The 20,354-nt window shown below is 53.8% G+C and overlaps 3 protein-coding genes across 3 annotated transcripts; 2 read left to right on the plus strand and 1 right to left on the minus strand.

The window, feature by feature from the left end:
• Positions 1 to 588, minus strand: KRP23_126 (uncharacterized protein; the record flags this gene model as incomplete). The annotated part of the gene is made up of 1 exon (XM_067882787.1): positions 1 to 588. The coding sequence occupies one exon, from the start codon at positions 586 to 588 to the stop codon at positions 1 to 3; it is 588 nt and encodes a 195-aa protein (XP_067750681.1).
• A 12,259-nt stretch (positions 589 to 12,847) lies between these two features.
• KRP23_127 (Rhamnolipids biosynthesis 3-oxoacyl-[acyl-carrier-protein] reductase) lies at positions 12,848 to 13,922 on the plus strand (the record flags this gene model as incomplete). Its single annotated transcript, XM_067882900.1, has 5 exons — positions 12,848 to 12,892; positions 12,945 to 13,040; positions 13,107 to 13,112; positions 13,177 to 13,246; positions 13,318 to 13,922. The coding sequence occupies 5 exons, from the start codon at positions 12,848 to 12,850 to the stop codon at positions 13,920 to 13,922; spliced, it is 822 nt and encodes a 273-aa protein (XP_067750682.1).
• Positions 13,923 to 15,773: 1,851 nt separating this feature from the next.
• KRP23_128 (RxLR effector protein) lies at positions 15,774 to 16,397 on the plus strand (the record flags this gene model as incomplete). Its single annotated transcript, XM_067895874.1, has 1 exon — positions 15,774 to 16,397. One exon carries the CDS (start codon positions 15,774 to 15,776, stop codon positions 16,395 to 16,397), a length of 624 nt encoding a protein of 207 aa, XP_067750683.1.
• Between the last annotated feature and the right edge of the window lie 3,957 nt (positions 16,398 to 20,354).

The following is a 20,354-nucleotide window of genomic DNA, read 5'->3' on the forward strand; positions in this document are numbered from 1 at the left end:
TTATCTTCGAGATTCAGGAGTCTGAATTGGATTCTTGGAACCCTTGGACTTGGGATCAGAACAAAACAACTCTAAGGTCCTGGATGGAGTTTTCTGGGGAGATTCTTCATCGTCATCATCTCCAGCTTTCTTGCGCTCCATCACGTAGTCCCCAGGGACGCACCTTGGATCGTCGACAGCGAGGACGTTGATGTTTGAGATCCACGATGAAGGAGGCTTGGTCCGTTTGACGAAGTGCTCGAAGAGGCCCTGAAGACGTTGCCAATTGGATGTGATTGAGACGTTTGGATCCTGGTTCAAGAAATCGGTGAAAGACCACGAGCTCAACTTCTTCTCCATCACGTCTCGACGCAGAATTTCACACCGAGCCTCAGATGTGTTTAGTTGATCTTGGAGCTCAGTGATTTTGTCATCACGCTTGTTCAGTTCCAGCTGGTGTTCTTCGGACATGGATCGGATCGAGGCTTCGAACCGCATCTCAGCATCATCCTTCTGAGCGGACATGTGTTCCAACTCGGATTTCCAGTATGCTTGCATGGCGGTCCACTCGCGTTCAACAGCGTCGACCCTGGAACGCAACTGGAGCATATCTTGAGTTGGTTTGTTGTTTTGCTGGAGAAATTGAGTACGAAGATGACGATATTGCGAGAAAAGTCGTTTCAAGAACGAAACCATGTTGAAAGTTCGTTCAGCCAAGCGATCGGGTCCGAATACCCCCAAGAGCGAAGCCATTTCTCTCTGCACTGTGAGGGCACTCAACATGCTAACGAGGTTGGAGATTGAAGGAGGCCTAGAGACCACTTTCAGAGTGTTCTGAGCCGACCCAGGACCCAAAAGCGGTTCCAAGTCATGCATGTCAGCGTCGCTGAGGGTCTCAAGCACTTGAACAGCCTCCAAACGTCCATATCCATCACGAAGATGGACACCATGGCGAATTGAATCTTCAGTGGCAGGTACCCCCGACGAGACGCATGGGGACATCCGCATCACAGTCAGGCGGAACCACCCAGTTTGTTGGACGCTTCACCTCGAAGCCTATGTAGTCAAAGCTGGACGACGGTACGAGCTTGGAGAGTGAACAGCGGGCGTATTCACCGCGAGTTAGCTGGCGTGGAACCTTGTTGGCGAAAGAAATTAATGCGCCAGACCGCCGATCACCGGTGCTCAGAGAGAGCGGAGTTGAATCATAGCTCCGCCCCTTGTCATCATCCGCACCAGCGTTTGCGTCTGCTCTGCGCTTGGACGCGGCCTTGTCTGATGCGTCGCCAAGGTTGTCTGAAGCCGTATCGTCGATCTCCGCCGTTCGCTTCAGCTGATTGTCTGCCGATTCCTCCATAACGACGTCTCCATCACGCGAAAGGTTGTTGGGAGCACCATCCGCTTCTTGCGATGCACTGGGCGTGGCTAAAGACATGAGTGATGTGGCGTGACGCGGCCCAAGACGAAGGTTGCTCGATGCACGAGAAGATGTATTGCCGATCAAGTGGAAAGTTGGAATGTGAGAATGGCTGTGGCATAAGGTTGGCCGCAAAAATGAGTTTGAAGGTTTTGGACCCGGGGCGAAAGGGTGAGAAAGGGGCTGAGCCCGCGCAAGTTGCCGAGCAACGGTAAAACCACGTTCAGGCTCAAGCCTGCTCCTATCAGTTCCAGACATGGTGCCTCTCCTCGGAAAGTTCCTCTTTGACAGACCATGACCGGAAGGGACGGTTGACACGAGACTGAGTGCAATTTCTCGGTTGGAATCAATGGGTGACTAGTGACGTGGATATATGCTGATATTTGATTGGCTACTGAAATTTTTGAGTACTGGTTATGCGCATTGCGCATGTTGAATGTGGAATTCGGCTGTGTTCCGCGGAGCGGATGCGCTCAGGCTTTAAGATGGGCCCCCCAGATTTGGAAGGTCAGATTAGGCTCCAAACAGCCTGACACTGGATCTATGTCTGAATCAACCCCGTCCTTAAGCGGGTTAACCCAATGGAGTTGAAAATGCCTATGTGAATGTATCACATATGGTGTCCCGCCTTGCCTAAAGCCTGAGCGTGTGAATATCCGTGTACCCGGAGTGCACCGTAAGTCACCAGACGCCAGACAAACAAAAAGCCCGTTGAAGAAATGCCGTGTGGACACTCACAATGAAGTATGATTTTGGTCATGAGACCTTGATCACATTAGATGTCTGAACGCGGATGTCTGAACGCAGATGTCTGAACGCAGATGTGTGAGCGCGGATGTCTGAACGCATGTATTATACGTGCTCAAGACTACCCTGTACTGTGAGATAAGAGCTCCGCTGACAACAAGTCCACAGAAAACAAGTCGAAAGGCAAAAGTGGAATGGTGCTCCATCTCAGCAGCCCAGACAAACCCCGCCAGTTGCACGCAAATCGGGAAATGGCGAACGAACCAACAACACCAACGCAAAAGCTGACAAAAATTGCAGTTACTGCGGTCGCGGTCCACATAGAGTGGAGGATTGCTGGTTTAAACATCCTGACAAGCGCCCTAAAGGAAACACCGACGTGAACAAGAAAATATTCGCTATGTTGGAGCGTCTGGTGATTGGGGGAAATCAAGCTCGTGAGGAACGTGAGCATTTAAACGAGTAAGCCCAGTCAATGTGGAGCGATTGAGTGGGCATATGAGAAAGCTCAGCCGCCTCAAGGACAAATGTTATTTGGAGTCTGTGAGTGAGATGAGTGAGATGGATGAACCAAGAGAAAGTGAAGGAAAGATGAAAACACAAGAAACCCAGAAAAATGAATGCACAATGTTTACTTGTGTGACGACTGATGTGAAAAACAGGAGCTGAGCGACAACGCCAGACTTTGGGGAAGACGTTCCTCGAGAATCAGGCAGATCGACTGGCTACTGTTCGTCGGGAGCTCCAGCGAGCATCCGATCGCATGAGTTAATACTACAACAACAATCGGCCGGTGCAATCCTTTGATGTGGGGGAGGAGGTAATACTGTCAACTGAGAACCTTGCAAACTACCATGCTGGGACAACCAAACAGAAATTAGGTGCTCGATGGATTGGTCCGTACGCTATCGTGAATCGCCTCGGACATGACTATTATGAACTGAAGCTACCAAAAGGTGTCAAATTTCACCCCGTCTTCCACACAAGTTATTTGAAGCCGTACGTTCACAGTGATGACAGAGAGCAGCGGACTTTTAAAGTACTACTTCCGGACAATACTGAAGGAGAATTAGTGGAGGATATTGTAGACTACAAGCGCATTCGTGGCAAGATCATGTACAAGGTCAAGTGGCTCGGACAGGCTCGACGCACTTGGGAACCCCTCGAAAACTTGAAATATGTAGGCGACCCGATCAATCGCTTTCATGAGCGCAAGAAATCGAGGAGGGTCTCTTCTTAGCGGACGGAATGTCACGAGATTCCCATGAAGTCTCGTGAGGTATCGAGTACAGATGATGATCCAGAGTAAGCACGTAGTTCAATAGGCCTCAGCCTTAACCTGGGTTCAGACCAGCGACAGCAGCAACTTCAACAATTATCGAGACAGCAGTGAACCCAGGTAGCAGAGAGTATGGGTATGAACCTGAGTAGTGGGTGAGCGAGCGAGCTCATTCTGGAATCTAAAGAAAAGGAATAAAGTCGACTCCTGCTATGGCCAAGCAGACGTGGGCTAACGTGTTTGGTGACCTCGAGTAGTTCCTCGGGCACCTTAACCACACTCTTCCAAGTGCTTTCCAGACGTGATCTCGGGCACCTCGACACACAAAACCAAGACTTCCTTTGCCTAAGTGCTACCAACTCCAATCTTCCGGCTCACTACCAGTGAGTTGGAAGATTGCGACACGCGCAGTTCAAGAAGTGGGCCACCACGTACAAGTACACAGCTGATGACGTTTTCGAGAAGGTGCTGAAACTGAAACGAGACGATATCCATAAATACTCTCGGGAGAAATTTATCTGGGGCGACTACAGCAAATACCTACGTGACTTGGTCATGAACCATTAACGTTAGATGGTTTGGATCGGGTCGTAGGACTCCCTTCCCATTTGGAGATACCGATGTAACCACAAACCAGTGATCCTACAAACTCCTAGTAGCTTTCTCTACCCGTACTGTTCCCCCAAAAGGTGGCTTAAACAATACGCGGTGCGAACCTTTGTTTTCTTTCTAATGTGGCTTGGCGTGGAGCTTGATCGCGATGGGAGATCGGTCGAGAAGTCCGACGGTGTCGACTGTGCGTTGGAGCTCTACCCTCACACCATTTATAAAGCTCTACCACATGTATACGCACCCTCTCCCGGGTAATGTGAAGGCCTACTTCTTCTATCGGTCAGCTATGATCCAGTCCTGGAACAAGTTCTGCTACCGGTACCAAGGAGGCATGATCGAGGCGCGCGTGCAACTTCCCGGGGCCGTGACGAAAGCGTCTGGCAATCCCGATCTGGCAGAGGGTAAGCGTTCGACCCAAGCAACCAACGTATCTGTAACGGGGTTACCTGAAGAGTGCCCGTCACTCTTCCGGGTTGGGTATATGGTGTACCCAACACCACTGACACGTGGTGGTGGCCCACAGCCACCCATACATAAAACATATAGGATAAACTATAGTTGACTTAGGAATTGTATTGCAAGACGATCTCTAGGTAACTAACTATAAATATATCAGTCTATAAACTACGTTGTCTAAGTCAACCGTTCCCCAAGACCGGGAACTAGTGAACCGTCGTTCACTTGGAGTTTGTATACTCCTAGCACTTCCTCGAGCGCAAGGTGCTGTGTGACTCCCGTCACACTTGGTAGCACTTGTAGTCAATCCTCGCCTACGCGGGTAAGATTGGACTACCTGAATCCTTTGTGGTCTCAAGCATTGAGCCACCATGGATCGCAGTGAGTTTCCTCACTTGAACGACTCGCAGTTCGAGTCCGTTCGGAAGATGGCGGGCATCTTCGGGATGGATGCCCTCCAGAGCTTGGCGGCAGCAACACCTGCCGAGCAGCTCGAGCGCGTAAGCGCTTTCGACACGTACGAGCAAGGGCTAATCGCCCATGTACGTGGGAGCCTACAGGCCCCTGTGGCTGAACGAAAACCAGTTCAGCCCAAGCCTTTGAGGCTGAAGGTTAACCCCTACGAAGGGAAGGAAGGGGAAAACCTTCACTTCTGGGTCCGAGAGGTTTAGCTCGCTATGGACGCGGCTCTCGTCTCGGATGAGCGACTCCGCGTCGCTTTTGCTCTCTCCCACCTTAGTGGTCGAGCAAAGAGCTGGGCGTATACGCGTGAAGCGACAACGCCTGGATGTTTTGCATCCTGGGCTCAGCTGTGTGAACAGCTTCGAGCCGCCTTCCTCCCGGCGAACTATGAGTATCGCCAGCGCTCACGCTTCCTTGCGTGCAAGCAAGGGAGACGTGAGCTGCACGAGTACATCCAGGAGATGCGGGAGCTCACCGCATCTCTGGTGGGAAACCCACTCCATGAACACATCAAGGTGACGGTGTTCATGGACGGCCTGCGAGTAGGCCCAGCGCGCACGCAGCTGTTTCGGGTGCAAGCAAGCACCCTGGAAGAAGCGATTCAAATCGCTCTTCAGGAGGAGTACAGCCATCGACAGGCTCGCACTCCTGCCACTGCGTGGCTTGGGGGCTCCACTCAGGGCGGGCCCCAAAGTAGAGTCCCCTTCAACGGTCCTGTGCCGATGGACCTGAGCCTTGCCGAACAGCACGACATTCGCTGTTTCGGCTGTGGCAAACTGGGGCACATGAAACGTGCGTGCCCCGCGGGAGGAACAACACGGCGGTTTCCTCCCAAGCCCTTTGGTCCTAGGGGTCGCTGGCAAAAGCCGCGACCCCGTGTCCAGGGGAACGCAGGGAACCAGTAGGGGCGGGGCGCCCTACTGGGGAAGATCTAAGTCTTCATGAGTGGTGCGCGGGTGGTGCGCACCATGAAGGCTTAGCCCCTGAGAGTCTCTGTACTCTCGAAGCGGAGAAGGGCAGCGGAGGGATGCTTGTAGTACATGCAAGTGTACGGGGATACGACCATCCCATGAGAATCTTGATCGATTCTGGGGCGTCAAAGAACTTTGCACGCCGCCGGACGGTCGCTCGCAAGAGCGACCAGTTCACCGATGCTTTACGAGAAAGTAAAGGGAACGGGCATGTCCTAGTCAGACTGGCTGACGGGACTGTAGTGGAGGTGCCCAAGGTCTTTATGGACCTGTCCGTCAAGTTTGAGGACTTTAATTCCACTGAACGATTCCTCGTTCTTGATATGGACAAGTACGACTTGATCCTGGGTATGCCATGGCTTGAGAAGCATGAGCCCTGGATAGACTGGCGCGGCAAAGCCATCGGGGCTAGCCGGCCTGCTGCTACTGACAGAGCATTGGTGAGTCATGTTCCCACCTCTGTCAGCAGCCGGGCCTACCACCGGAGCCGAGTCGGAAATGACTCCGAAGAATTAGTTGCGGCAGGAGCCGCAACAGGTGTCATGACACCGTCCACTGCGGGCAACGGACCGCCACAGGCAATGCCGGTGGACAGGACGTCGAGTCCAGCGAGGGGAACTGCAATGACAGCGGTACCCACCGCTCCTGGCTATGGCATCGTACGGCCTTCGGCCATATCGACGCCGGGGAAAGTCAACTCCCCAAGGGAAACGAGCCCACGTGAGACCAAGGAGGTCGAGACCGTGGCCAGGGTCGAGGTTGCTGGGAGCACCTCTGGTGTGGGTAACAATGTGCCACACGGAGTCGATGGAACTCCCGACTCCACCCTTGAGTCACCACCGGCTGTGGGTAACAAAGGACCATGCCGTGGTGGGCATCGACGACGTCGTCGCCGCCGTAAGCCGAGTCTGGTGAGACAGACTGGAGTCGCTACAAGCGACTCGGAGAGAGAGAACTCTCCTCAGGCACGGCCGGCCGAAGAATGCTATCACTTCTTCGACGGCGAGACCGGGTGTACGGTCAAGGCGGGCTCCACAACGTTGGCAGCCCTGCCTGAGGTGTCAGAGCTACTGAACCTCGAGGAAATGTCGATGGACGATTTCCTGGCACAACTGAAAGCCGAGGCAATCACGGAGATGGTGCTCCTGAAGCCGGAGGCCTCTCCAGAAGAGCTGAGCTCCTCTTCCGTTATGGACAAGGATGTCCTGGACGAGCTTGGCAAGAAGCGCGCAACGCGCACGGGCTCTGCGATCCTCGAGAACCCCAAGGATCCAGTGTATCCTTTGGTGAAGGAGTTCTCGGACGTGGTGTCCAAGGACCCGCCGTCCCAACTCCCACCTGACCGAGGAGTTAGGCACGAGATTGATCTCGTGCCAGGCACAAAGTACTGTGTGACCAGGCAATGGCCACTGCCTCGCGAACAGTGCGAGGTCATTGATGCCTTCTTCGCCGCGAAGGCAAAGGCAGGCATGGTGCGTGAGTCGAAGTCTCCGCACTCGACGCCCACCTTCTGCGTTCGCAAGCCGAACGGGAAGTGGCGTCTGGTTCATGCTTATAACAAGCTGAACAGCGCAACGGTGCCCGCCCAGACACCCAGTCCCCGCAAGGATGTGTTGTTGAACAACATGGCGGGCTGCGAGCTTTATAGCGCGCTGGATCTGGTGGATGGATACTACCAGATCCTGATGCGCGAGCGCGACATCCCGCTCACGGCGGTGAGCACCCCGAGCGGCATGCTCTGGGAGTGGCTAGTGATGCCACAGGGCCTATCAAATGCCCCAGCGACTTTCAATCGCTTGGTCACACAGTTGTTTAGACCCTTGCGTGCGTTCACGCAGACGTACTTTGACGATATCTTCGTCCATAGTCGTGCCGGGGAAGGAAAGACGGCTATCGAGGTGCATCTCGAGCACCTCCGTCGAGTGTTTATGGTCATGAGAGCAAACAAGCTCTATGCCAACATCGACAAGTGCGTCTTTGCGGCACAAGAGATCAAAGTTCTCGGCTGCTTCATCAGCAGCGTCGGCGTTCGAGCCGATCCTGAGAAGGTCAAGGCCATTGCGGTCTGGCCCACACCACGATCCCAAAAGGATCTTCGCAAGTGGTTGGGTCTCGCCAACTACTTGCACAAGTATAGTGCGGGGTATGCCGGGCTGGCACGACCCCTGTCGGATCTCCTTAAGAAGGATGCCGACTGGCGCTGGGAGAGCCGTCATCAGGATGCATTCAACAGCATCAAGGCGAGCTTGCAGCGCGCGCCGGTCCTGGCTTTGCCGGACGAGACAAAACCGTTCAGCGTTGTCTGCGACGCCTCCGACTATGCCATCGGTTGCGCGCTGCTGCAACACGACGCGGATGGACACGAGCGAGTCATCTCGTTCCAGTCCAGGCAGCTTAAAGCCGCCGAGAGGAACTACCCTGTCCATGACAAGGAGCTCCTCGCAATGAAGTATGCCCTTGTCAAGTTCCGGGTACACCTCCTGGGCTCTGAGCCCTTTGTGATCTATACAGACCACGCGTCCTTGCGGACGGCCACCAACTCTCCGCATCTGTCTCAGAGGATGGCCCGCTGGCTGTCATTCTTCGCGGAATATAACTTCCGCGTCGAATACAAGCCGGGCAAGCTGAACGTGCTTGCCGACGCGTTATCCCGTCGACCCGACTATGAGCTCGCGCACATTAGTCGGGTTACGACAGATCTGTACGATCGGATACGGCTAGCGTATCGAGATGATGAGAATCTCTTCCCCATCGTGCGGTTCCTCACCGCTGGCAAGGAGGCCAAGCATGCATGGCTAACGCCCCGCCATCGTGCCCGCCTCCATCGCTATGCGTGGGTCGATGGCCTCCTCCACTACCGCGTGGATCCGGCCGATCCTCCGCGGATAGTCGTCCCCAACGACGAGGATCTGAAGTATGACATACTTCAGGAGGCGCATGATGTGCCTTCCAGCGGCCACCTTGGCCGCGAAAAGACCTTCTTGTCAGTCTCCCAGGTCTTCTGGTGGGCCCACATGTACAAGTGGGTCGCCACGTATGTAAGGACCTGCGAGACATGCCAGCGAGTGAAACCTGCTGGTCATGCCTCGGCTCCTTTGCAGAGCCTGCCAGTCCCGGAAGACTGCTGGAAGTCGATGAGTCTTGACTTCGTCTTCGGACTGCCGGCTGATGCCCAGGGCAACACCGGCGTCCTGGTGTTTGTCTGCCGCTTGAGCAAGATGGTACACCTTGCTCCGCTGACTCAGTCATCGGTGAACAGACCACAAGGCTGTTCCTGGATGGCGTCTCCTGCTATCATGGCCTCCCTGAGACTATTGTCTCTGACCGTGACCCACGGTTCACATCTGCGTTTTGGAAAACGCTGTTCCAATTGCTTGGAACACGGCTGCTCATGTCCACGGCCGACCACCCGCAGACGGACGGCCAGACGGAGCGCGTCAATCGCGTCCTCGAAGACACTCTACGCAGTGTCTGTGCCGAATCTCCCGGCACATGGTCGGCCAGTTTGCCGATGGTTGAGTTTGCACTCAACAACGCGGTACACGCGTCCACGGGGTTCTCCCCGTTCTACCTCAACGGGCTCCGGAACCCCCTGGTGCCACTCACTCTCCGTGGTGACACCGCGGCTTCGGTCGTAAGTGGGGGAGAGGCTCGGAAAGCTCTTTCCTCCCAGGTGTCAGACGTGACACCGGCTTCCCTAAAGAAGCAGTTGTCGACTTTTGTCGACAACAGGCTTAATGTGATAAGCCGGGTGCGCGACACAATGGCCGCCGCCCAAGATAAACAAAAGGAGTACTCTGACCGACATGGAAGAGGAAACTTAAACGTGTTTAAAGTGGGCGAGTTAGTCTTACTCGACACTAGGAACCTACCACTAAACTCGGTCAGTTCCGTGCTCAGCAATAAGCTGAAGCACAGGTTTATCGGACCCTTTGAGGTCCTGAGCAGGCATGGCTCCGCCTACACGATCGACTTGCCTAAGTCGATGACGACCCACCCGACGTTTTATGTGGGTCGTCTGAAGCGCTACCACGACCCTCAGGCTTCTGATCCCCCGCAGGAAGCGAAAGGGGATTCTGAGGTGGCGAGTTCACCACCTCGAACCGAGCGCCCGCCACGCGGAAGCCGGCGCAGGGGACTGGTCGTAGGCGTAAGCCTGTGACCTCGAAGACGCCCCGCCGTACGGGTAGGAACCGTAGTACGGCTGGGAGTACGCATAGGACTGCGGCTCCCGATAGCCCGGATAGCTCGGCCGGTTCTGGATCTCAGAACGGAGGTGAGCCACCTCGTCGCGAAGACAGTCGACGTCGTACGACGACGCACGACGATCGACCCGGGAGTGGAGATCCCCACACTCCTGGCTCAGTCGGTCCACATCCCCACGAAGGAGGGGAAGAGACCCCGGCTTCCCCGACTGAGCGGCAGCCTGCCCACCAGGGCCGAGACCCAATGCGATCTCCAGAGTGTACACTCGATCACGGAGATCGTGGATCTCCTGCTGCTGAAGCAGCACGGACTGATCGGGAGATCGCGCCGACGATCTCGGAGCCTCACGCCGTGGCGGAGCCTCGTACGCATAGTCGAGCAAGGCCTCCGCCGGCCCTCCTCGACCGTAATGGGGAAACCCACTACCACGTGGAGCGCGTGCTCCGTGAGCGGCGCCACCAAAGGAAGCGCCAGCTCTTGGTGAAGTGGCGAGGGTATCCCTCGTCACAGAACGCATGGGAGCCGATCGAGCGGCTCCAGGCTGACTGCCCGAAGGCTGTCGCGATCTGGGAACAGAAGCAGCGACAGCTTCGTAAGTAGTCCGCGGCTTCTTAGCCGACGGACGGGGTACGGTGGCAAACGCATGAACACCGTACCCGCGCTCATTTCGAGCGCCGGACTGAGCTCTACGCTTCAGTCCTTCCATCTCGGAGTACAGCTTCCGCTTACTCACGAGGTGGGCAAACCGAATCCGGAGGTCGCGCTGATCGAGGATTCGATGCAGCAGGCGATCCTCCTTGAGCTCATCGAGCTCCTGGGCGGAATGCCCACGCAGGCCAACCCACCGCCAGAACAGGTCCTCCGCTTGGGCCACGGTGTAAGTGTTCTCGGGTTGGACCCAAGGGTAACCCCACACCGGGTGGAGACCACCCCTGTTCTCACCCTTCTTGGGAAGGGTGGTGAACTCCTTGAGCGGCACCCGATGCGGAGCCAGGAGGACGCACCGAGCGGCCTCAATATCCTCGGTGAACAAGTCCACCTTTTGGATCAAGTCGCGCTCATACGCGCCTCGGGAGGTGGGGCCTCCAATGAGGCCACGAGGGGCGCCGAGCCTCTCAAGGAACAACGGAGAACCCGTGTTCTCATCGGGCGGGAAGTAGCCCCTGGGGTGCTTGGACTCCCTCTCTCCCGAAGCACCCCCGCCAGGAGTTGCTTGCGGCGCCGGAGGCGAGAGGCGCTGGCGCATCCGGGCCTCCTGGAGGCGTTCTTGCTGCTCGTCGAGCGCATTAGCGACCTCCTCCGGGACATGTACCTGTCCCTCTTCATCCTCCGAGTTTGACTCCGAGGAGTCAAACAGGGACTTGATAACATCAAGCCCCCTAGTCCGGCCTTGGGAGGGGACCGAGAAGCGATTCGCTTCTTCGACGCGGCCTCTTTGACCTTGGCGTCACGGGCTCGCTGGAGACCCTCGCCGAGCGTCAAGCGCTTGGCTGGCGACGCTGCCTTAGCGTCGCCGTCCTTCTGGCCACCCGCGGCGCTGGCATTCGTGGACCCAGTGTCCGCAGGAGACTTGGGCACGTTGTCCCCATCTCCACTCAGGTCCCCATGGACCGAGGACACGTCCTCAGACGCGCCTTTGTGACTTGGCGCGTCACCTTCGTCGTGTGAGACTGCTCCAGGAGAGGAGCAGTGCTCAAGGTCGCTCGGCGACCCGGGACTGCGGTCCCGATGTACAAACCGAGGGTTTGGACGGTCATCCGGTGGTACATCGGGCGAACCACGGCGTCGCGAGCGCGTGCTCGCAGACGCGGATACGGACGCGTCGCCAGGCGAATAAATCGCCTGGGAAGCCGCATCAACGGCTTCCCCCAACGCGGAGGCCTTGCCGCGAGGCTTGGCCGATTTTGACTTCGCCCTCGCGGGCTTAGTCTTGGACGCTTTCGCGTCGCGAGGTGTCTTCCTCTGAGGCATCTTGCCAGGCCGACGTGGAGGCCAGGGAGCACGTTTGGGAATGCCCCAGCGCTCCGGAAGAGCGGAGAGCGCGAGCGGAAACGCTCGGCCTCTTGTCGATGGTTATCGACTGAGCGAGGAAGTAAGAGAAACTTCCCGCTCGCCCCGATTGGTCGATAAGATCGAGTCTAAGTGGGGGAGGATGTAACGGGGTTACCTGAAGAGTGCCCGTCACTCTTCCGGGTTGGGTATATGGTGTACCCAACACCACTGACACGTGGTGGTGGCCCACAGCCACCCATACATAAAACATATAGGATAAACTATAGTTGACTTAGGAATTGTATTGCAAGACGATCTCTAGGTAACTAACTATAAATATATCAGTCTATAAACTACGTTGTCTAAGTCAACCGTTCCCCAAGACCGGGAACTAGTGAACCGTCGTTCACTTGGAGTTTGTATACTCCTAGCACTTCCTCGAGCGCAAGGTGCTGTGTGACTCCCGTCACAGTATCAGTGCCGCGTTTTGTTAGTAGAGCGACTATAGCGTTTGTTGCTGAATGGCCGAGGACTGCAGCAAGTACAAGACGATGACAATGAAGGAAAAGAGGACGAAGTGCACGTACCAGAAGAATAAGTAGAGCTGTATTAACAGAGCAGCAGTTCGGAGCCAGCATAGGCCAGGCTTGTTAGCTATCAAATCCCTTCTATCCAATCCCTTCACAAAAGATTTGGCCCCCTGATCGACAAGACCAAGTACCAGCTATGACCTCTCTGGACCTGACGCAGCTTTTCAATGTCAAGGACAAGGTCGTGGTAGTCATGGGTGGAGGCCGTGGGATCGGCAAGAGGATTCGTGCAGAACGGAGCAAAGGTCTACATCGCGTCGCGCAATCTCGAGGCTTACCAGGTTACGGCGAAGGAGCTCAACGCCAAGGGCCCCGGCATGTGCATTCCCGTACGAAGTCTCCGGTGGTCTATCCAGCTATAATGTGCCTGGTCTAAAGCGTTGTGCACCTTGTAGCTGCAAGTGAATTTGACGAGTGAGGACGAGTGCAAGAAGTTCGCCCGATGAAGTCGCCAAAAGGGAGAAGCGTGTGGATGTGCTGATCAACAACTCGGGCGATGGAGTCGAGACCCCGATCGAGAACACCCCTGCATCCGGTTCGTAGTCTTTTGTAGTTGGTCGCATTGAGACTAGAGGGCTTACTGGCCATCGGTGGTGTCTGTTGCAGCCTGGAGCGAGACGTTTGCTCTGAATGTCACGTCGTCTTACCTTCTCACGCGCTTCCTGCTGCCACTCCTGGACGTAGCAGCTACGTCTCCGGATGCTGCGCGTATCATCAACATTGGGTCGATCGGTGGATTGACTCCGCAGAAGATCAACACGATGGTGTACGATTCGTCCAAGGCGGCGGTGCACCACCTGACGCGCATTCTGGCAGCTAAACTCGCTCGTCGCCCGAACGGCGGCCACATTCTCGTAAACGCTATCGCGCCGGGTTACGTCCTGTCGAGACTGACGGAGGGCATCGCGTACGTGACGGACAAGCCTTTCGCGGAGATGAGTCCGGCGATCCCTATCGAGCGCATGGGTGAGGCCGCCGACATGGCTGGGTTGGCCACCTTCCTGGCGTCCAAGACGTCGGGGTGGATTTCGGGACAGATGATCACGAGTGATGGCGGCATGGTCGGCGCTGCGGAGACTGGCGTTGGCCGTCCAAGTTGTAGGCCCCACAAAGGCTTGAAGGTGGTAGATGTACACACACCTGACCAAGAAATGTCATCGTGTCCGTTTGCATTGAAAGCCTTTCAGCTGGTCTTGCCCCATTTTCAGTAAACAAAAAACTGGCTTTCATTTCGTAACTATCATCGCGCTGAGGCTAACTCCACCGCCAGTAGAGAGGATATATCCATATTAGCAACTGCCAATCAAATGGACATCTGTATAATAGCCACGCCTTTTACGACTAGGCATTGTGCTACAAGAAAGTACCAAACACCGAATATTGGTGATTTGGAAGATGCCTAGTTAAAAAAGAAGGATCGGGCGATACTGGAGCTACTCAAAACCGCAGAAGATGATCGGTGAATGCGTGGTCGCCTCGCAGAACGTGAACGCGGATTTTCTGTCGTATAACCGCTTCTTGGGCATGTTCCACGACGCGGTGAGGTGCACACAACTGGAAATATCTCTGTGTTTCGATTGAACTAACGACCTAAACGGTGCTTTATAATGCGGTAAGTACTGGGAAGCGTGGTTTCGTCTACTTGCACATTATCGAAAGCGTGGCTGTGGACATCCTATGTATCGATTTCAGTGCCCTCAAAGGAGTGGAAAGCTCACACCGTGGCTCACTGAGCAACTATCCAGTAGTTCCACTCGCCGACGAGATCACCAGCGCAGCCATTTCGCATGAGTTAAATTGAGGTGTCAGTTAGGCTTCACAATCGGCCGCATACTACAAACAAAATATTCATACATCTGCCTAATATGCCTTTCAGTCAGCTTTCCATAGTGTGCTGTTTGAGGTGCCGAATTGACGTTCGACCCCGAGCATAAACGAACAGCATCTGGGCATTTTAGGGCAAATTACCTCGTTATAAGAGGCCTGCCTACTGTCAATAGCTATCCTGCAACAAGTTTACGGGCCTCCGTAAACTACAGTGTAAACTGTCCAGTAAATCGTCCCGTATACCGTCTCGTAATCTATGGCATAAACTGTGCATGATTAATAACGCAGGTGCGTTCTTGTGCTTGTCGAGCTTTTGCCGCCCATTTTAGCTGGGCATCTCTGATGGGTCAGTTTTGCAATCCGGATCTGTGCAGGGGCTAGATTTATTTATTTCAGAGCCCAAATCGGAGACTCGCCTCCAGCCAGCTAAGCACCAGCCCGACGGCGAGGCGTCCGCTGTTTCGGTCCAAATAGCTCTGAAGCATACACAGATGGCACGTTTTAGACATGCATCAAAGCTATGGCTCGCCAGCGAAAATCGTCATGGTGGAAAGGAAAGTGTGCAAAAATCTACGGCAACAAGACGCGTTATTGACTGAAACGGCCACCTTCAAAATGCGCAGCAACCTCCTTGTAGCTACTGTCGGCACCTCGCCGCTCTATTCCTCATTTCCTACGTGGATAAGCTCCTGTGAGCTCTTGCGGAGACACATTGGGTGTTGACGTTGAATAAAGTAAGATAGTATTTGGCCCAATCTCGCCGTTTTTCTTGCTTCAAAATGGGCATTCTGCGGAGTCAAATATACGGGGTGAAGGGTATGTCGTCCTTTCATACACATATAGCCATAGGGAACTGTCTAGTGGTGTTGATACCCGCACAAACAACGGGTTGTTCACGATCTGTGCAGGCGAGGTTTAGACGGAAAACCTGTCGGGAAAATGCTGCGGGAACGGGTCCAATAGTGTTGAGATACAGTGCACGTTGCTTCTGTCCATCAGGCAAAGCTGTGCTAGTATTAATTAACGCTATCTGCCTGGCGAACTCCGGCTTCACCTAGTGATTATGCTATATTCTCCCGAGATCAGTTCACACTGATTACCAGCTGGTGAGATGGTCTTGGGATCTCAAGATAAAATGTTCACGTTGCCTTGCCGGATTCAGTTCGCAGGTCACTTTCCGCTTTGCCCTCCACCACCCAGTGCTCAAGCCAAAAGAACGGCATTTTCCAAACACCATGAGGTTCTACCACTTGGTCCTACTGATGGTTGCCGTGCTGTTTGCAAGTGCTGACCCCACCTCGGCGTATCGGGGATCGAAGCTGACGACACCTGGCGCGCAGACTCAAGTGCTTCAAGACAACACCGCCACCAAGAGGCTGCTGAGAGCTTACACCGACGACGAAAAGAGGGGCATTTCAATCCCCGGTTTAGAGAGCGTCTTAAAAGTGTTTCCGTCAAGCAAGACCAAGCAGCTCCAGGGACTGCTCAAGGCCGACGAGACTCTCGGCAATGCCTTCAAGACGTTGGGGCTCAGCAAAATGCCTATTGCTAAGAATAATTTTATCGAGACGAAAATGGTGGAGAAACTTTTTTCGAGCACCAACTTCAAGGTTTGGTCCAAGCATGCCGCCCGGTTGAACAAGCAAGACCCCGAAGGTGCAATGCTTACCTCACTCACGAACGTCTTTGGCGAGAAAAATGTGGCGACAATGATTTTGTTGGGGAAGCGTTCGCGGAGGTCACACCAGGTCGCCAAGAAGTTGGAAGCTGCGAAGATCAAGAAGTGGTTCTCCATGGACAAGTTGACAGCTGATGACGTGTTAGGTCGGAAGAAATATATGTGGGGTCAAGCCGTGTAACTACGATACGTACTTACATAACTCATGCCGTGCTTTGGCCGGGAAGCTTTGGATACTTAGGACCAATGCTGCATACATGTATTGTGTATTGCAGTCTTTTTGGCACTGTTGACTCTAATTCGTACGACTTGTGCTGTGGAACCTAATGACCCATATCTACGAGAAGATCGACCGACGCTAACGCGTGCTGTTCTCCCATGCCATCCCGATGAAGAAGAAGTGCGCGACGTCGTCCACCAGTTTCGTGGCGCTAGTTCCTGATCCATGAGGTTGCACGAATGTACATGTCCGACTGGGTCAACATTCACAATTTGGGATAAGATATCATAGCTCGTCAAATATTTCGTCGTTTTAGCTTGCGCTCACCTTTAGCGTTATTACAAAACTACACAAATATGATTTGATACAGGATTTGCGAAGACTTTGGATATGAATATCCAGAGAACATCAAAAAGTTATTATTGCAAAATAGTGACGCGTATTTATCTGCTAGCGCTTTTCTGGGGTCTTTGATCTAGACGAAGATTGGCTGTTAGTGTGGTGTATCTCAGGTGGCGGTATCGGTCGACATGCGCAATACCCGGTAGCTGCGCCTACTTTTTGGCCCAATTACTTATGTCGAGTACAATACAGATGTCCCCGGCAAATTTGCAAACTGCAGGCAGCAATTTACCTTGTACAGGTAGTACAGATGTGCATGGGATTTGGGATGGGATGTACTGAGGTAGATGTAACTTGGAGGGAAAATGTCGCGCTGCGAGAAGCTTCCTGTACGTGGGTGCAGTAAATAAAGAGTAACTTAGTACTTTTGCATCTATATGGCACCTGTGCGAATCTTGCAAGGCAGTGTGGCGAAGCGATCAGTCAATTTGGCGGTCACGGCCGATCAATCATGAAAGGATGGGATTGGGACCTGAGATGGGTGGATCTGGCCGTGGGACAATAAGTCCGAAAATTCGGATGACCATCACTTTCACATGGGACCATCACTCTGCATCGGATGATTGACATGGGTGCACGCGATCACACAGGACATGGCTACACAATAGATGATCGACATGGGTACAGGCGATCACTCGGACGATCGCCGAGGAGATGGGTACGGATCGGCTGATCATTTGGGGAGGTACCACTGAAAGGGTACATGGGAGTATAGGATGGGTTGTGGATCGTAGGATAGGAATCAGGATGGGGGGCGGGTACATAGTTTTTAAGGGATAAACAGACCAGAATTTTCCTTGCAAGACACAAGTGGCCAGCGGAATTCCGGGGAAGGAAGTATATTGGCCTACCCGACGACCCAACAACCCACATAGTGAAATCAAGTGTACACGTGGAAGCCCCTAGATCGCTTGGCTAGGCGCGCTCTCCCTTCTGTCTCAACTCATCAAGACCCCGCCATAGGAGGCGGCAAGCAATGTAAAGGACCCCGCAAAGGAAAACAACCCCCCGTGATCGATCCCACACGCGATCGACATCTGATACCGACCGACTGCGTGAAGCATATCCGCGTAGTTGTCACCCCCCCCCCCCCCCCATCCCCTGAAGAGCCCATCAAGCTCAAACCCCGATCTCGATCACCACTGATACTCCTCGCGTGAGTGCCGGAAGAGTGCAACCCGCCCAAGCCGTCGGGTACACAAGGTGAGCTACAAGGTCAAGATCCACCGGATCAACGGAGTACCCCCTCCGACAGTCGGCAGTCCGGGCAACCGTTGGCGAGTGCCGGTCACATCAGCAAATTTGTGATCCCGCTCCGCCAGAGCAGTACATTGAAAACATTATGAACCTGTGAATTTCACAATGATGTGTGAACAGCACAAGCAATCAACAATTTGCACACTGCCGTCTTACCCCGCACACTGCGCCTAGGCGCTCTATTCGAATATTCGAGTTTCGAGAATCAAAGATAAGAGTTCGATTATAGCGCTCGTCGAAATATAACACTTCGCACTATTCATCTTAAGTTTGATTCTTGTGGTAATGGCAACCAGTGCTTGGCCTCGCAGCAATCGAGGTTAAAATACCCACGCTGTTGACACCCATCAAACCAAAGCGGTCTGCTCCGCTGCTATAGCTCTCATTTTCAATTCTACAGTGATGACCGAAGCAAAACCCAAGATGAAACGCCGTAGCTACACCATCAAGGACAAACTCGCCATCACTGCTGAGTACGAAGAGGGTATCATCGACAGTGGCTTCACGTCCTCGGTATCAAGCACAATGTCGCCTCTGGAACGCTGCGAGGATGGTGGAACAATCACCAAAAGCTACTGGAGGCCTCCAAGAATCGACAGGTCCCAACACGATCGGTGCGGCGTTTAGTAGGTGGAGCCCGTGGCCCTCAGTACAGTAAAGTGGAGGAGTGACTCCATAAATGGGTACTCGAAAGATATGCCAAGGGGCTACGGGTGAAGGACAGCTACATACGACTACAAGCTCAAGATATTTACCGCAAGCTGCGCGGCCCCGACGCGTCGACGAGGTGACTGGCACGCTTCAAGAAAAGGAAGCAGCTCGTATCACGATGCTAGACGACCACCCGTACGCTTCCTGAAGATGCCGCAAAGACCTACAGCCTCTTTATCCAGTGCGTTCAGCAACGTATTGCCGCGCACAACATCCAACCAAGGAATATTATCAACATGGATCAATTGCCCCGCTACTTTGAGACGAAACTCAAGTCCACGAGAGGTTCGCGTGAGGTGTCGCTACGGAAGAGCAGAACAAACCACAATAGGTTTACGGCTACCTTCTCTATCATCACCGCTGGTACGATGCTCACTCCGCACCTTCTCTTCTCGAAGTTGAAGAACAAGTTCACTGTGCCAGCAAGTGTCACGCCGACGTGAATTGCACGGGCATGTGGAGTGACGAGGTATTGCTGGACCATACCAAGCAGGTCGTGCGCGGCCGCAAGGAAACTCAGCTTTACTGCGAGCTGGTGCTTTATCTGAGCGACTCATATGGGTGCCTCGTGAAGCTGATGCAGTCACGTAAACTGGAGCGATACAACATCTTTGTGGTGATCATCCCACCCAATATCACCAACATCTTACAGCCGCTGGACGTTGCAGTCAATCGCAGCTTCTAGGCGTACTATAGGAACAAATACGACGAGTACATCGGCAGCGTTCTCCAGGATACAGCGCTGCAGACGAGGTGGAAATCCCAAGGCCCCTAGCTACAGTGTTGTTGGGCAGTGGACTGTCGATTGGATGACGACGCGCACTCTAGACGACATCAACAAAGCGTTTCAACCGTGCGGCTTAGTGCCGAAAGAGATAATCGAGGAGAAGAAGCTGCACTGACCTCTCCAGAAAATCCTTGCCCGGACTTTGACTCGGTACGCTGGAACGCGTCCTACCCGTATATACTGGAACAGTCGGATGACCATGTAGCAGGGCTACACAGTCGGTTCACCTCCTACCTTAGTGCAACATGCACTAATGGATACATTCAGGTTGACCACTCCACAGGGTGGTCCACATTCATAGAAAAGGCATATGACTGGTAGAAAGTAACACCTTTCTACCAATGAGAGTCATTCAATAGATAGGGGTTCTGCCAGCCATCCAATGGCAGAACCTCTCATTAGAAATATCAGTTTAGGAGGAAACCCCATTTACAATCAATACAGTTCTCATTTGGCACCAAAGCTTTCGTTCGGTTCCTTTATCTAGGTTTAAGTATACTTGCGGATACAAGTATACTGAACTTAAGTAAATTACTCCTACGCTTCCTCATACACGTGCGCACACGTGTAATGTGGTGTTGTGATTCACAAAAACTTCGTTAGTGCGGCTTCCACGCAACACCACAACAATTCGCCGAGTCAGGTCGGCGTTGTTGGGCTTGCGCAGGGTTCTGTTGGTTCCCTTTGCGGTTCGGCCCAGCCGGGTCCAGTTGAGGACCTGCTCTCGCTGAGTACGAATCCAAACTCCAGAAGCTCGCATG

This window comes from Phytophthora ramorum (genome assembly GCF_020800215.1).
Source record: "Phytophthora ramorum isolate Pr-102 chromosome Unknown Phyram_PR-102_s0001, whole genome shotgun sequence".
Lineage (NCBI taxonomy): Eukaryota > Oomycota > Peronosporomycetes > Peronosporales > Peronosporaceae > Phytophthora > Phytophthora ramorum.